Source organism: Prionailurus bengalensis, chromosome D4 (genome assembly GCF_016509475.1).
Source record: "Prionailurus bengalensis isolate Pbe53 chromosome D4, Fcat_Pben_1.1_paternal_pri, whole genome shotgun sequence".
Lineage (NCBI taxonomy): Eukaryota > Metazoa > Chordata > Mammalia > Carnivora > Felidae > Prionailurus > Prionailurus bengalensis.
Genome location: NC_057359.1, coordinates 17,999,086 through 18,016,941, shown reverse-complemented (window position 1 = coordinate 18,016,941; position 17,856 = coordinate 17,999,086). Strand labels below are relative to the sequence as shown.

Here is a 17,856-nt window from a genome sequence, read left to right as displayed (position 1 = left end):
GGAGAACTGAATCGTCATATAAAAATCCATTCTGAGTAGAAATACTTCGTAAACTCTAAAGCAGCATGAATGTGTTTTACTAACGTGATGGGTTTTTAAGATGAAAAGCATCAATAAGAACTGTGGGGAAGAAAGCTTCTTAATACCTAGGAGGTTTTAAAAATTATCAAAGAGGAGCGCCTGGGTGGCTCAGTCGGTTAAGCATCCGACTTCAGCTCAGGTCATGATCTCACAGTTCGTGGGTTCGAGCCACGCATCGGGCTCTGTGCTGACGGCTCGGAGCCTGGAGCCTGTTTCCGATTCTGTGTCTCCCTCTCTCTCTCTGCCCCTCCCCTGTTCACGTTCTGTCTCTGTCTCAAAAATAAATAAGCATTAAAAAAATTTAAAAAATTATCAAAGAGTGAAAGATGGTGGGGGGGGGCGGTTACTAGATACGATTAAAAGAAGAGTATGATATACCACTGCTTACTTTGATGACTTTTGCACGAGGTGGCTATGAGATGCCCACATCCTCAATGCCCGGAAGAGGATTTTGTGCATAAATACAACCAATAATGGGAGCCTTGAAAAACCTGCTCCGAGGTTAAACACTAACATAACTATATGTGTTGGTAAAGGGGTCAGAAGATCATATACCTGCCTTTCCAAGGCAAAGAGGTTTAACACATCTCAGATGTAATGTATGTGGGACACTGATTTTACAAAAAGGGACAATCTCCGTTAAATATCTCCACTTATACCTCATTAATATCCCATTTGTTCCCCATTAAAGAGATTTATGGCAACCTGTGTGTCTCCTCTCCGTGGGTAACTTTACAATGGAACATCTGTCTTCTTAACTCCATGGTCTACAATCAGTTGAGATCACAAGATTACACCCTCTTGCGTATAGGAGTATTTAATGACTCGATTTGGGGAAGATGGTGATTCCTTTCCGATCTTTTCAGGCACCTTGTGGAATGAAGATCAAAGGCTAAGCCAGGTGGCCCCATCGCCTCTCTTGTTCGGTAGGGCCCTTTCTTCCTTGATCTACATGGCTGGTGTCTTTGAGGGCCGCTAATGTGTGTGACTTTGTGCTGAGTATTGTAGCAATATGTGCGAAAAAATAAGAGGCTGGTTCTTTTTTCCAGGCGCTCGTAATTTTCTTGGTAAGAAATATAAAAGAAGCATAAATTCTTGAAGGTCAACATCTTCGCATTACTCACACCTCCAAGGTGTTCTTTATTAAACATGTGTCGAATGAATGAATGAACGAATGGACGAGGTAAATCAAAACACAGGGCAGTGTATAAGGACTATAATGAGTAATGCAGGCAGTAGCTGCTATAGAAACTGAAGAAAAGAAAAGTGATGTCCAATCTGGGCAGAAGCATTTGGGAAAGTCTGAGGTTACAGGCTTTCATTTTGGGTCCGGAAACTCTCGGTGCCTTCGGTTACCGGCTGGGAAGGAAGAATCAGCAACAGGCCCGTAATCAATCTTTCTCTTTTTTGGTGATTCCTGGGTTGGGGGCGGGGAGGGATGCCCCGGTCAAATCTTTCAACTAAGGTGGTAACCCGACCCCCTGATAAATGCACTCAAAGATTTTCCTAGCAAAAAATAATCGAGTTCTCATATGCAAGGGGCTTTTAGGAGAACGTAGCAGTGTCCCTACATTGCTTATGGGAACTCAACCTGCAAATAATGGATTTATGGGGCCGTGGTAGGTTGGAGCATTGGGAGGGTATAAATGGGGATATGTAACTGAAATGGTTCCCTTTGTAAAATTAATGCGCCCCGTACATCACTTTGATCTCGCCAGCAGAACAAATCCTAACGCAGAAGAGAAAGAACCTACGTTTATGGTCTTAAGACTGCTCTGGGGGAAGAATCCTTTGCCTCTGCCTTGTGATGGCTTGTACCTCGAAATCAGTAGCGAAGTTTGGCACGTGAGCCTGACCTGATGATTGGCGTCTCGTGTTATTTCACTGGGTCGCTCGCCTCTCCCACGTCCTCATCCATTACTACGAACCAGCTGAGATCCTTTAGAGACCATGAGACCTTGGTTGGACTCTCGTCTTCATTTCTTACCAGCACCGAGACTTCAGTCTGGTGTTCTGTAACTTAGCTTCGATGTCTGCCCAGGGGGTTTGCCAGTAGTGATATCTGGAGTGGCTTTGGGATCAAATGAGGGAAACATGTAGCGAGCACCTTACCCTTCCCTGCACTGGGGCAGGCACTCCTTTTCCAGCTGGAACGAGCTTGGTTGGCAGGAGAGGCACTGTGTGCTGCGTCTCCCTTCACATGTCCTACAAGAGCTGTGGCAGGGCGCACACTGGTGGCTGTCCTCATCAGCGTAGTGGCCCTCGGGGCAGTCCTGCACGCAGGTCGTATCTGCCAAGGAAGGAAAAGAGTCTGTCGTCGTATCAAGTAGGACACATGTCTCCCAGCCCTCCTCTACGCGCTCCCCAGAGTGAACCATGGTGGGGGGGTGGGGAGGATGCTGGACGAAGGGGACAATGTCCTTGTCAATGCCATCCTTCTCAGGTCTCCTGGGTCCAGATGGACGCTAACACCTTGCAGGTCTTCAGAATATCCCTCTCCTTCTTCCCTCTCTCCTGTGCCCCTCCCTTGTTCCTTCTCTTAGCCGAGTGAGCTTTGTTTCATTTTTGTTCTCCCATACCCGTGTTACGCTTAATCATGGGATCCCTGGGAACCCGAGAGCATTGCTTCACATTAGCTGTGACCTTCGAATATGACCTGCTGGAGGTGGCCATCCTCAGACCGTGCCATACTTCAAGAAGACGTATTAATCAGTGGATGCAAACTCAAGGGGAAATTTTGATGAGGGGGTGAATGCCTGCATGTTCGTAAAGTGTCCCTGCACGGACTGCTTATTAATTGCGAGGGACAATAGTAACTAAGCAGTGGACACATCGGACAGCACCTTGAACAGAGGGCCATGGTTCGCCTCACTGATGAGGGGCAGGGGAACATCCTGGGTTTCCAGAAGGGCGCGACATCTCCTGTGAAGCATTCTGGCCTGAGAGTGCATAATCTCTGTCTCATCGTGGGAAACTTCGCCCAGACGTCAACAGAGGGATAGGGGCTGTATTCTTCTCAAATCCCAATATTATATAGAAAAAAAAAGTCTGTGGCAACGGTTCAGGTTAAGGGGGGGCCTCAGACTCATGGCAACTAGAAGCAGTACCTGATTGGAGACTGGACCTTGGTCTACAGGGGGATTGCCAAAATTAGAAAACCGATGAAATAGTCTTGATGCTAAATTCACGTGCATTGACAACTGTACTGTGGTCGGAAACAAATATATCGTGGCATTCACATTGACAGAGACTGAGACCACGCTCACGATCGGGCAGACGGGGTGCAAGATTAGCAGCGGGTCAGGTGGGTAAAGGGCACCCGTGTGGCGTTCTTTGTGCTTTTGCCTTTTCTATAGGTTTGAACATGTTCCAAATACAAAGTGAAAAATTAGAAGGACCCTACCCATTGACCGGGCCCCAGGCATCGTGCAAGGCAGTTTCCCCCATGGAGGGAGAGAGAGCCCGCCCCGGAGGAAAAGCAACTCACTGAGAAGAAGGCTGTCCCTCGGGCAGGTGCGACACTGGTCCTCTGCGGGCCCGGTGCAGCGGAAACACTTAGCATGACAGGGCTTGCATCCCAGAGCCTCATCCCAGTACTCAACGGGGGCACATTCCTTGTGAGGCACACAGCGTCCGTGGCTGGCCACCCCCAGGCCTTCCCGACAGGTGGTGCAGGTCCCAGGCGACGAGCAGGTCCGGCAAGACTTGTGACACTCTGTGGGCGGGGTGCGGGCAGGAGACACAGTGAGAGAGGGCCAGGGCGCCCCTGGAGGGTGTGTTCACGTTCCTTCCTCAGTTCCTTTAGAGATTTCTAGGGCTCTGGGCCAAGGGCAGGGGGCCGTGAGTTGGGTACGGCCCTTGGGACTCTGCGTAGAGCATTCTCTCTAATAACTAGAGAGCCCCTTCTTGCAAAATTACCAAAACAGCAATAAAGTAATGATGTGCGTGCGGCCTATTCACCACCGTAACTCTTGTTCTGTGGTCCCCCACTGACCTCCCAGAGCACCTTGAGCGTATCACTAATGGAACAATTGTTGGGATGTGTTACAATTACCCCTTGACCAAAAAAAAAAAAAGGCCCCTTTTGTAGTCACTGATGAATGCATAGTACCTATGAGAGGGCCTGGCATACAACAGGCTCTCAGTAAATTCCTGTTAGACAAATAAAATGACAGCAATTCATTCCCCCCTCGGGGTTTTTAGCAATTGCTGTTCTCTCGGCCTAGAGTTCTCTTCTAGGTATATGTGTGGTTTGTTGCCTCTGTTTGTCCATGATATCTTCAGGCTCCCTCTCTCCAATTGTGACTCCATTCTATCCCCTCCCTTGACTTATTTTTCCTTTTGCCTTCTTTAGATAAGTCTGTCTTCCCCAGTGGAATATAAGCTCCTTGAGGCCAGGAATCTGCCTGAATCGTCCCCCGCTTTTCCCCAGGCCCAGAGGAGTGCACGGCACATAGTAGGCCCCCAATAAGGGCTCACTGAATGCATAGACACACAGCATTAGTATTATCTAGATCAGAAAACTGAGGGTGGAAAAGGGCAGGATTAGGGGCTGAACCCAGGAGTTTACTAAGAGCGCTTTCTGCCCCAGTACCTTGGGATAGGCATGGGATTCTTAGAGGCGCCTATGCTATCTCATAGTGGATAATTTGGGTGATCTGAATGGATCCCAAGCCCTTGTGTTTCTTAGAGGAGATCTTGTTTGGTTCCGGATGCTTCTCTGCATCTTTATTTCTCCCGGTACCAGCTTCCCTCAGTCTGCTTTTGGGCTGGTGGCGGGTGCCCTGGCCTAGCAAGGAGAGGCCTCAAGTTCCCAACAGTTGAGCTGGCCTGAGGGGAGCCCAGGCATCTGTAGGGTTGTGTGGGCGTTTTTTTGTTTGTTTGTTTTTGTTGTTTTAAAGCTCCCCACGCGATTCTAATGGGCAACCGGGGATGGGAACCAGGGGCCTTTCTCAATGAGAAAATTAAATCAGGTAAATCATGTGAACGTACTGTGAGGCCTGTAAAGTCTTCCGTGTGGCAAATTACCTTTGTTGTTGAACAGAAAAGGGCCAGAAATTGACCCTCTGTTCCTGCCCGAGCACAGGCAAGGTGGCACCTCAGAACTTCGGCCGAGTGGCTAAACTGTCAAGGAAACGGACCCCCAGGCTCGCTCCCGCCCCGTCCTCTGCGCATTTCTGAGCCCGTGTTCTTTCAGGTTGACGCTAAAGGGTGCCTTCCGTCAAACACACAAAAAAGTATACCCAGATCACAGAGCCAGAGCAGAAACTTCGGGAGCCAGCTCCATCTTCCTGTCCCATGCCATGCACAACGTTTGCCTGAGGACGTTCTGGGTTTTTCCTGCCACGGGGGCTCGCCCTCAAGCCCCGGCTGTTGTTGGGACCCCCTCTGCCTATCTGGCCAGCGTTTGCTTGGTGGCAACACGGGGCAAAGTTCCGACCGGCTGCCTAGCTGGAATGAACCCTGGAACTCTGGAAAAGTTCACCCGGAATGATTCATTTGTTTGAGGATTCTAGTAACAGACAATTTATTTTATTTATCCTGCTCTGAGGCAAACAGTTTATACCCAGCTCAAACATAAGGAGGCACAAACAATAGCAGATCTCTACTTAAAAGTGCCGAGTAGGTGGTCCCAGGGAAGGAGCTGCTGAAGGGGATGAGTCAAGGAGGGAAATCTTAGGGAGGAACCGAGGAGGGAGACGAGAGGCGCGGATATGCTGCTGTAAACCTTCAGTGGCTTCAAGTTTTAAGAGACAAAACAAAACAAAACAAAACAAAACCCTCTCATATGAGGTGCCCAAGTAGTTCAGTCGGTTAAGCATCCGACTTCGGCTCAGGTCATGATCTCGCAGTTCATGAGTTCCAGCCCTGCATCTGGCTCGCAGCTGTCAGCACAGAGCCTGCTTGCTTTGGATCCTCTGTCTCCCTGTCTGCGCCCTCCCCCCCCCCCCCTCTCTGTCTCTCTGTCTCTCTCTCTCTCTCTCTCACAAAAATAAATAAACGTTAAAAAAAAAAAAAAGCTTCCATTTTGGGTGACTTTCAAAGCCTTATCTCCCCTGGGAAGCTTTACAGAATTCTTTTTTTTTTTTTTCTTTTTTAACGTTTATTTATTTTTGGGACAGAGAGAGACAGAGCATGAGCAGGGGAGGGGCAGAGAGAGAGGGAGACACAGAATCTGAAACAGGCTCCGGGCTCTGAGCTGTCAGCACAGAGCCCGACGCGGGGCTCGAACTCACAGACCGTGAGATCATGACCTGAGCCGAAGTCGGACGCTTCACCGGCCGAGCCACCCAGGCACCCCACGAGAATTCTTTTTGATCAGCAGTTCGGAGCCACTGTTGTGACGAGGGTCAACCTGATTTGTTATTAAGAAGAGTTAACATGGTCAAAGCTTGTGAACGATTCATTTAAAAGAAAGACGTAATAAATCAGAGCCGATTCACAAGCTGCTTTCTGGAGCAGGAGGGAAACGGCTTGGGTGACGGCTCTGGGGCCGGAACCCTGCACACCCCAGCACCTGCCCTCTGCAGAAACCCACAGCTGAGTCAGGCGCCCCGGGGTGCAGCGCTTGGCCACGCCCCCGGAAGTCGTTACCTCTGCACTCCTTGGTCTCTTTCTCATAGTAAGTCCCTGCCGGACACTCCTCCAAGCAGCGTCCATCATAGAGAACCGAGGATGACTCAGCACAGAGGTCACAGTCATCCGCTGAGGGGCCATCACACTCCAGACAGTCTTCGTGGCAGGGGACACACTGGCGTCTGTCTGCGTAGTAGCCGCGGGGACAGGACTGATGGCACATGTCCTTGTACAGGACGGACTCAGGCATACACTCTGGGGGAGAGGAGGAAACGGCAAGTTAGCCCTGGGGCACAGGAAAGGGGGATTCATTCCTTCCACACTGACTCCGCCGACCTGGGTGTTAACGTGTGTGCGTCCCAAGCCCACCCTGCCAGGGCGCATCCCCCACGTCTCCAAACTTTGGGAGAGAAGACCACCTAGGGGGGCCTGAGGAGAAGGTGCAGGGTTTTCCAGCCCGAAATGATCAGCCCCTTGGAGCTTCCAGAAAATCTCAGTGCTGTGGCGCAGACCGGCGGTGGCGGAGATGCTGGGGGTATCGTTTGAAAACCCGGAAGGCTGTAACGGATTTTTAAAGTTGTACTGAGCCCCTCGCACTCTTGTTCGATCCCCAAGTGGTTAAGGAATTCTTGCGTTAGCTAATTTTTTTATTCACTGCTAGGGTAGATCAGTGGAATAGACGCGGTTACTCAGCGTGAGGAGGGCACTGTGGGTTTCTTTGATTTTGACTCATTCTCTTATTTGGGGGGAAACCAAGAAAACGCTTTCAATCGCGCCAAGAGAATCCTGTCGATAGAACCGTGCCAGTGAGATGAGCCTTACTCTGGAGAGGAAATCAAGACAGCCTTTCCTGGAGATAATTCCAGAGAAAGAATTCCTAGCCAGAGTGCTCTTCTGAGCCTTAACTGCTGCCTGAATTTTTCTTTCACGTCTTTTTTAGGAGTTGCGATTCTCTGGCTACCTCTGTGTTTCATTAGTATTGGTCTGTCCTGTAAGATTTTGAGCTCACGGAGGCAGGAACTTTGGGTTCTTATCTGTATCTCTAGCGCCTGGGATAGCTTGGCACACCCCCAGGGCTCAGTACATATGCAGAAAAGGGGTTCTCGTCTGTCTTCACTCGCAGAATCCATAATGGAAAGGCTTTATCGCACTCTGAATGTCCTCAGTGAGGTGCACAGAGGTAGATCTATTCCAGTAAAGGTAAGGAGACTGGCTCCTTCCGTTCCGCACGGACCTTCCCCCCCCCCCCCCATACCCAGCAGGGGTGGCATGGGAGAGCCACATCCTCCCCTGGGATGCCCCCCCCCCCCCCCCCGGGTACCTTTGCATGTTTGCTCATGGATGCAGTCCTGACACATCTTGGGGCAAGGCTTGCACACCCCGTCCATGGCCACGTGCCTCTCGGGGCAGGTTTCCCGGCATGCTCCCTGGTCCAAGACGAAGCCTCCTTGGCAAGAGCGGCAGCTGGTGGCATTTCCTTCACATGTTCTGCAGGGGGCGCTGCAGCGCCTACATGCGCGGTCTTCTGCGTAGAAGCCCCTGTGGGGAGGACAGAGCACAACTGGAGAAGCCTTCCCACTAGGGAAGTGAGCCACGCCTGGTGGCGGAGGGTTTGGGACTGAGCAAACCAGAGGCGCTGCTCGTGCCCTCGGGCAGGATGAGTCCGTCAGCTTCCCGAGGGAGTGCGGGCAGAGATCAAATGTGGGAAGATCAAGTGAAAGTCCTAGGTACTTACTATCCCTGCGAATTTGGTTTGTTTGGAAACGACTTTTGTTCATTTGTATATAGTTTAGCCATCTTCTGATGTCCCCATTTGCCTAACTAATCTTTTTTCTTTATTTTCTTTATTTAAGAGGTTCATTTATTTTTGAGAGAGAGCACAAGCCGGGGAGCACCACGGAGAGAGGGAGACAGAGAATATGCAGTGGGCTCTGTGCTGACAGCAACATGCCCAGTGCAGGGCTCGAACTCACAAACTGTGAGATCGTGACTGATCGGGACCTGAGCTGAAGTCCGGTTGCTCAACCGACCGAGCCACCCCGGTGCCCCATCATTTTTCTTTTTTTTTTTTTTTTTTTTCTTGAAATCAGAGTCTAATGTTCGAGGAGAAAACGCATTTATTCAATCCATTTTTTAATGAAGAATTTTAATTTAAGAGATTACTTACCTTGACACCTAATATGCAATGTTAATAGTTACGTTAAACAACTGTTTTTAAAAGGCTCACAAGGCTTGAGGCCCTGTCAGACTGGAACCACGTTTGCTTCTGGCTGCCCTCAGCCAACCTCTGGGGGCTTCTGTGAAACACACACGTCTGGTCTTCGCACACAGCAGCAAACGTATTTGGAGTCGCTGTTCTTGGAATGTATGTTTTTCTGATTGGCTTTCTTCCAGGTGGAATCTGATGTCTGTATATACGTTGTACATCTGCATGATGAAATTATCGTGCCATAGAAATCTCTCACTGCTCAGTGAGCACAGCAAATCTGAAAGCCTCAACCTTTTCAAATCTATTCGGAAGACGAGGGGAATAGAGGTCGTTTCTTTGACGAAAAAAGCTGAGGGCAAGAGCTGGAACTTGCAGAAGCAGGGAAATCATAAACCAGTATAGAGAACGTGGGCTTCCGATGTCATAGGTACCTATTCCAGTTGTTTTCTGTGATTTGCATTCCGTTAGTCAGTTATCGCCGTGTAACAAAACACCCCAGAACTCATCCCTTGTCCGTCTGTGGGGCGCCACGTTTAGGCTGAGCTTACGCTCAGAGAAACTCGTGTCACTGCACTAGAAGAGCTCAGGCATGTGCTCCAGGGAAGGAGGCTGGGCCCCAAGGTGCGCACTAGGCCCAGGTCGTCTTCACGTCACTTTGTCCTCCCTGGCACAGGGACCTCGTGGGGCACATTCTTCTCTTAGTCACGGCAGAAGCGCGAGGGGGCAGGTTCATCCAGGCACACCCGTTTTAAGCCTCTGCCTGCCTTCTGCTAACATCCCGTTGGCTGAATCAACCCTGGCCAAAGTCAAGGGTCAGGGACGTCCATTCTGTCTCCGTGGGAGTTGCTGCAGATTGACAAGCAGAGGACACGGATCCACGGAAGGCTGAAAAATTGCAGCAACTACTCAATATCCTAGAGTCACGTTTGAATCCGAACGCCAATCAGGGATCCTGCCCGGCGTCTTTACTTGATGTCTTAATTAATTAAGGCATTTTACATCTATCTAATCGTTCTTTCAGCTCTCCCTTGGTATTTATTCAGTAAGCAAAAATGTATTGAATGCATCAGGAAGAAACAGGACAAAATAGGACAGGCGTGAATAAAAGTCACGTACCTTATGTGGTTGCGAGAAAGAAAAATTGGAGGAGAAGCAGTTTAGCAGAAGAGGAAGAACTCAGTAGAATCCAGATGAAAGCCAGGACCAGGCTTCCTTATGCACGAGTATCTTAGCTGGTTTGGTCCACAGTGGGGAAGAGTCAAAGCCAATGCAACTGTGTCCAGCCACGTCAGTCTCTTAAAAGTGAATTTGGCAGGACAGCGGGTAGAAATGTGTTACATGCCCAACAAGAGCTTGACTGAATTTGAGAAATTTGAAGGTAAGGAAATTAGTGCATTCTCAAGCATGTCACGTCTTCTACCTGAATGAGAGTTTCATGGGTTCGTTGTTTCTGTGTACGTAGTGAGGGCTTTGGCCTCACCCAAAGAGAGGCCTGGCTTTCCTCCCCAGCTAACTTCTAAACTCTTGGAACTTCCCAAGGGGTGTGAATGTCTTTGTTATTCCTTGAGACCCGACGGACCACATTTGATCCTTTGAAGAAAGGAATGACTCAGGGCGGGGCCAGCCACACTCTGTAGTTTTAGGAGGGGGACTGACTAAGGAGCCAGTCTTGTGCTTAGAGGTTGGAGGCTTTGGTTCGTGGGCTATCACTTGACCTCTGGGGGATTTTCAGCGCTCTGCCTGGCCAAGGTCCCTACCGAATTGTTTCTGGACACTGAACACGAGCGGCTCGAGTATAGAGTTTGAAAAGGTGCAGCACCAAGAACCTGTTCCAGATTCTTCTCCTAGGGGAGTCAGTGGATGTCCTATGAGATGCTAACGTAAAAGGAATGGATTCAGTCAAAAAAAGAACACAAAATGTTAAGCAGGTCGGGTCAAGTTTGCGTCAAGATAATCGCAAGAGTTCTAAAACACGGAAGAATGAGGAGGAACAGAAAAACGTCCAAGGGATGGCATATGAGAAAGATTCAGATGGATGCTATTTCTTTGGGTGGCTCGGTCAATTAAGCATCTGACTCCAGCTCAGGTCATGATCTCACAGTTTGTGAGTTTGAGCCCCGCATCAGGCTCTCTGCTGTCAGCACAGACCTGCTTGGGATCCTCTGTCCCCCTCTCTCTTTGCCCTGCCCTCCCCCCCCCCTCGCTCGCTCGCTCTCTAAAATAAATATTAAAAAGATTTTTTTAATTGGATATTATTTTTTCAATATTTTGTTTAGTGATTCCTCACTAGCATAAAATTTTCTTCACTTCAAATGGTAAAAAAAGCACGCACACACACACACACACACACACACACACACACACTATTGAAGATAACTGCTAACTGAAAAATACGTAAATCTCGGGAACTTGTTGGGAATCAGCCGGAAGGTTCTTCTGCAGAACCCCTTTGCTAAAAGCAGCCTTCTCTCCACAGACCTGCCCAGTACTTGGTCCTGCTATGTTCTCCTCACCTTTACACAACTTTTTTTTTTTTTTTTTTTTTTTGTTAATGCTTTACTTCCCTGTTATTTTCATTTAAGAAGAAAAAGAATATCTCTTTGGAGAAGAAATGGCCATTTGTATTACGTTGTTAATTTCAAAGTACTTTATATGGAGGTTGTTCGACCCAGATACATGGATGTCACAAGAGCTGTGTGGTTGTGGAGCTTTACCTGGTTTCTATGGACACCTAAGACAGTGACAGCCAGCGCTTGACGGAAGATTGTTTTCCCGCCATCAGAGTTTCAGATCACTCCTATTTGGTGAATTTGAGCACACTTTGGGGTTTTTTTGGTCGCCTTTTAAACAATCGCTGTAAATGATGTATGCTGCTACTCAGGCTTTCCTCTTTCATGAGCATGTACCATATTTGAAAAAGTCGTGGCCACTACGGTTGACTTGTAAGTAATTCTGAATATTTGGCGGCCATTTCACTGCAGGTTGTAGTCCTGGTCTAAGTCTGACGGCTGTTGGAGGATGGGTTGCACCCATAAGGGTGTTTTCTCAGAAATAGCAACAAAGCCACCAAGCCAAGCTAGATGTTATACGTTCCTCAGACTTCATCTTCCCTGTTGTTGTTTTTTTTGTAAACACAAGAATGGGGGGGTGGGGCTACTGGAAGGAACCCACCCTACTCAAAGCAGAGGGCACATGCTCACGATTCTGTAGTCTACAGGACTTTTGGGCCATGTCGGTGGCTTCCCTACCGCTCAAAAAAGACAGAATATCTTGGCTGCCGTGTATCTGCATGGTGTCCCATTGCTTCAAGGAGCAGCTCCATCCCGGTTTGGGGTAGCGTTGAGCCACCAGCTCACCGGAGGGAGGCCAAACGCTGCTCCTTCTTCGCTTTACTGCGTTACCAATTCCCGTAACGTTCAAAGAATCCAAGATGGAGTTGGCAAAGGGTGGGAATGATTAAATCAGTAAGGTGACGATAACAGCAGTCGGTTGAGTCCCACCATGGTAGAGGTTAGCGAAGACGCAATGATGGACTTTGGGAAGTAGGTTACGGGGCTTCACCTTCGTTTTTCTCTCGTGTCTTGGCTAGCTTTGCTGAGGCTGGAGCGTGGTTGATGAAGCGGCTGGGCTGGGAGTTTTCTGACTCTCTCTTGCATCATCCTTCTCTCCCCGGCTGACGGTTTCCTTCCCTTCCCCTACTGTCTGCCTGACAAAATGCGTTAAGAGCTATTCACTCTTAAGCCTCTTCTCAAATACCCAGCTGGAGAGGAGCCTTGAAAATACGCTAAGTGAAGGAAACCGGCCCGAAAGATCACATTTTGTAGGGTTCTATTTTTGTGAAATATCAAGGAAAAGGCAAATCTATTGAGACAGAACGTAAATTAGTGGTTGTTTAGGGATGGGGGAAATTCGGAGTTTCTTTTTTGGGGCGATGAAAGTATTTTAGAATGGATTGTGGTGGTGATTACACAACTCCGGCAATATCCCCAAAGCCATTGAATTGTACGCTTGGCATGGAGGAATTGCGTGGTGTTAAATTATATGTAAGCTGTTCTTTAAAAAAAGAAACCCCAGTTAGATGAGAAGGTGGCATTGTGTGATGACTAAGCACATACATTTAAGTGCTAGAGAGATTTGGGGTAAAATCCTCGCCATACCAGGGATTAGCTGTGTGATCCTGGCATGCTACCTCGTTCTCGAAACAGCAGAAAAGAAGATTCTTGCGAGGATTAGTGAGGTCATACATTGGAAGCCCTTAGCACGGTGTCGGGACATCACAAGACTCGACAAGTAGCTGTTTTTACGTGGTTTCCTTTCCCTGGGAATGTCTTCGCCTTTTGTGTATTTAGGCCCTGAGAAGGATGACACTCGTTGATATAAACCTCCCCTACTGGATTGTAAGCCTTTTGCAGGCTCAGACTTCCTTCAGTTGCTCATACCTTAGCTTCCAATAGCGATTCTCAACACCTAGTAGGTGCTAAATATTTATTGGCGGGATTGAATTGAATGTGTTTGGCTTCTCTGCTAGATTGGGAGCTCCTGGAGTACCGTGACTTATGACTGTACCTCCAGGCTCTGTCTCAGTAGTGGATACAGATACTAATGCTCTCTCTCTCTCCACTACTGAGATAGATCTTGTGGATCTGTCATCGAGTTCTTTTGAATCAGTGAGCAAATGAAATTTCGAATTCCTCACAACAGATTCTGTCGGTCACGTCCCCAAACTTTTCTCGTGCCTTCCTCTTTCCAGTCTGCCTGGCTGTCAGGGTTCTGATTTTATGGGGGTATCCAGGGGTGAACCGTGTTTAGCCTAAACCGATCCTTCTGTGTCCATCCCTCTTGACCGAGATCGGTTTCGGAAATGCAAGTGATGCCTTCTGGCTAATGAGATGTGAAGGGGCTCCGGGGAGGACCGGCTAAGCGTGATCCAAGAGCAAAATGTAAAGGTTGTGGGTTTTCAACGAAGCGTTGGCCACTCACGTAACCAACGCTGGATTTCTAAACTCCTTGTTACGTGACAAAATCTACCCCATTTTGTCTCAGGATGGACACTTCTACTTAGGATTCTACCTAGGATTTCTGTTGTTCGTCACTGTGAGTTTCCTGATATACTTTTCCATTTGATGTTTTCCGCTTCCCTGTTAAATCCTGGAGGTAGAGCCACTGATGGGAAGAGAGAAGGAATTAGAAACCAGGGGACCGAGGGAACCATGAGGAATCAATAAATAATTAACCAGGTATTATTCTATATTTATGATGTAGACCTCCTACCTCACCTACTATAAACATTTCAGGAGAGGGGCGCCTGGGTGGCGCAGTCGGTTAAGCGTCTGACTTCAGCCAGGTCACGATCTCGCGGTCCGGGAGTTCGAGCCCCGCGTCAGGCTCTGGGCTGATGGCTCAGAGCCTGGAGCCTGTTTCCGATTCTGTGTCTCCCTCTCTCTCTGCCCCTCCCCCGTTCATGCTCTGTCTCTCTCTGTCCCAAAAATAAATAAACGTTGAAAAAAAAAAAAAAACATTTCAGGAGAAAAGATTCATTCATGTGCTCACAGCCCATCACGGTCTGACTCTTGTGATGGGAAAAAAGCAACTAGAGACAAGGTGGAAAAAGAATGTATTTTTGCAAGAGTGAAAATGTGTGTATGTAGCAGTCACAAGGGCGGAGCATGCATCTCTGGCCTTCTGTTTGTTTTGGCTGCTGCAGCCAACAGTGATGTCAGAGTCGCGAGGGGACACTTTTGGCGGCTCTGTGACCAGGAACACGGGACAGGGCTTCTTTGGTGCGAGAAGCGATTGTCCTCCGGGTACAGGAGAATGAACCGGACCCGGACGTGAAAGGAAGAGGGACACTTACTCAGGACATCTGGTGTAGCACCTGCCTTCATGGAGGAAGAGAGGGAAGTCTGGCCGAGTCCGGCACTTTCCGCAAAGATTGGCTCCAGAGCAGGAGGCACAGTCCTCTGGACAGTTTTCGCAGCTGCCACTCGTCACCGAGGGCCATGTGCCTTCGGGACACGAGGAGACACAGGCCTGGGCCAACAGATACGTGCCTAGAAGCCCAGGGAAGAAGGCAGATCAGACGGTCATCATGTGTCTGGTCCAACAGCGCACACGTCCATGAAGTAATTATTAACTAATTGATTAATTTCAATGTTTGTTTTCGAGAGAGCATGAGCAGGGAGGGGCAGAGAGAGACAGGGAGAGAGAACGTCAAGCAGGCTCCATGCTGTCAGCACAGAGCCTGATACGGGGCTCGAACTCACCAGCCGTGAGATCACGACCTGAGCCGAAACCAAGAGTTGGACACGTAAGTGACTGAGCCACCCAGGCACCCCATGGCTAATGAACTTTAAAGAGTAATGGAACTTCTAGGGGCCCCTGGGTGGCCGAGTCGGTTAAGCATCCGACTTTGGCTCGGGTCATGATCTCATGGTTTGTGAGTTCAAGTCCCTTGTCAGACTCTGCTGTCAGTGCAGAGCCTGCTTTGGATCCTCTGTCTCCCTCTTTCTCTGCCTTTACCCCGTTGGTGCTCTCGCTCTCTCTCTCTCTCTCTCTCTCTCTCTCAAAAATAAAAAATGCTAAACAAAACGGGGGGGGGGGGGAGTAATGGAACTTCTAGAAATGTCACATACCCAGATACCCTAACAAATTCTGTGGCAAAATCAACAGATAGCCTCATCATGCCTTTGGATAAGAACCTTTTCTTTTCTTTTCTCTTTTCTTTTTCCTTTGAAAGCCAGCTTTTTTTTTTTTTATAAAGATTTCATTTTTCAGTAATCTCTACACCCAACGTGGGCCTCGAATTTACCACCCCGAGATCAAGAGTTCCATGCTCTACTGACTGAGCCAGCCAGGTGCCTCTGAGAGCAAGTTTTTTACAAGAGGTCACTGTTTGGGTCCCTGCATTCCCTGTGATAGGAATAATGAGGAGACTAGATCGAGTCCTGCAAACCTTTTACGTAAAGATGCCGATACCTGTACGTAAGGGACAGCAAAGTGGCTTGGCCACTTCCGCCCCTTGTCACCCTCCACACTGACCTTTCGGACACGAAGTGCACAGGGTTGCAGATTCATTGCAGGTTTCACAAGAAGGATGACAAGGCTGGTGTCCTCTCAAAATGTCTGTGTGGGGACAGAAACCAGAAGTCAGTGTCCTATGAACAGACATTATTACAGTGTGGGGAGGAGTCTTGGGGGGTAATCTCCTCCGCCTTCCTGCCCGAATAGAATCCCTTCGAGTTTACATTGGCTAAACACTGGTACCCACTCGCTGCCTACATGGTGGGCTTTATTCATTTATTCTTTCTCTTCCTTCTCCGCTGACAATTGATTATCAAAACATGCTTTGCAAATCCACTGACAGAATAACCTTCGACACAAAAGGGATGTTTGAACTAACAACGGGTTCCTTCCTTCGTCTGTCAGCAGTCTGTGGGAGTATTGCTTGTGTGTATGCGCACATAAAGAGTTTTCTGGTTAAAGGCCATCCCTTCTTTCCCCAAGATTCTTGGATGACCGTTTCTCTTCAGTCTAAGAAGATAACTGAGAATTCGTCACGCCTTTCGTGGAGAAACTTTTTTCCTTTTCTTTCTTTTTTTGTTCTTTGGAACCAGGTCTCACGATCGGGCAATGCTTGGTCTCTGTGATCTTCAGAGTAGCCATTTGTGGGAAGCAAACCTAACTCTATGTCCTCTCAAGTCATCATTAAACATTCACATGATGGAGCCACCGTCGAGCTTTCTGGTTGGTCAGGTGATCAGCAGACCACCCGAGGTCAACCCACCATTAACCTGGGAAACATTCGAGGTGCTCCGCTCTCCCTTTCCCTCCAAGAGCATTCGCCGGCCAGGCTTTTCCAGGATGTCAGCGAGTCCGCGGGACAATTTCAGCGACCTGCAGAATAGCCTTAGCGACATCACTGAATCGGTGCAGGAGATCTTGACGGAGTCTCAAGCCTGGCTTGGGGATCAGCATGAGTCCCACAGCGGGGAGCAATTAGAAAAAGAAGTTCTGGCTCAGGATGTGTGATACGAATGAGTCTGACCCTCAGTCAGCGATTGTTGGCATCTTCCCATTCCCATCCCTTCCCACCCTCCCTCCCCCGCGTCCTGCTGCTTCTCTTCCCGAGGGTCAGTCTGCCATAGTTGGTTCTGTAGTGACACCTGCCTCCAGAGCCCAGCTGTGCCACTTACGGAGGGTAACCATGGATACGGCAATGAAACTTGAAGAGTCCTACTTTCCATGTCTCTGGAATGAAAAAGCAAAAGGTCCTTCCCTTATAGGACCGTTGCGAAGACGGAATGAAACCGTGTGTGTGATGTGGACGCAGAGTGGCTCAGTAAACGGTAGTCCCTTCTGCTTCCTTTCTCCCCGTTTCCTCCTTTGTTACCATTCCACCCTGGGTCCCGGCCTTGGACTTGATTTCTCTCTCTCTCTCTCTCTCTCTCTCTCTCTCTTTCTTCTGTTCCGTACCTGGAGTGGCCCTGGGAGGCATTGCGGGCTTTCTAGGAAGGAGCTACGGTAGATCAGCCGCTGAGACTTGCTCCGGAGGAAACCAGATTCAGAGGTGGGTAGATAGACATCGGTGCGGATGTAGCTATAGATGTGCGGACAGAAATGATCATCCTGCTGTGCTTAAGTGGTAGTTTTTGTCCCAGTTTGGGGAGAGCAATACGCCCTCGTTTTTCAGGAGACTGACTGGTGTAGTCTCCCTCGGGGGAGCTGCTCAGAGCTCAGTTAGCCTGGTGCAGAGCGAATGCCCATCCTGGGCTTCTCCCGCCGGCGGTCCTCCTGCCCCTCGGCAGGACCGGGGGTTTCCCTGAAGGCCTTTTTAACCCGACGGTATCACTTCACCCAAAAGAGAAGGCAGCGCAGATGAGCAACGATTCTGTTGCCGACATCAGTCCTCACGAGTCGCCAGGGAAGTGCAGATCGTGGAGGAAAGGGAGCCCTTGTGCGCCACTGGTGGGAATGGGAATGGGCACAGCCAC

The 17,856-nt window shown here is 49.0% G+C and overlaps 1 protein-coding gene across 1 annotated transcript in view; it reads right to left on the bottom strand.

The window, feature by feature from the left end:
* Positions 1-17,856, bottom strand: part of PCSK5 (proprotein convertase subtilisin/kexin type 5) — a 457,705-nt gene that overhangs the window by 21,987 nt on the left and 417,862 nt on the right. Inside the window, 6 exon segments of the mRNA XM_043565357.1 lie at positions 2,194-2,371; positions 3,569-3,796; positions 6,676-6,912; positions 7,979-8,196; positions 14,721-14,916; positions 15,905-15,988. Of these exon segments, the coding sequence (XP_043421292.1) occupies positions 2,194-2,371; positions 3,569-3,796; positions 6,676-6,912; positions 7,979-8,196; positions 14,721-14,916; positions 15,905-15,988 (1,141 nt within the window).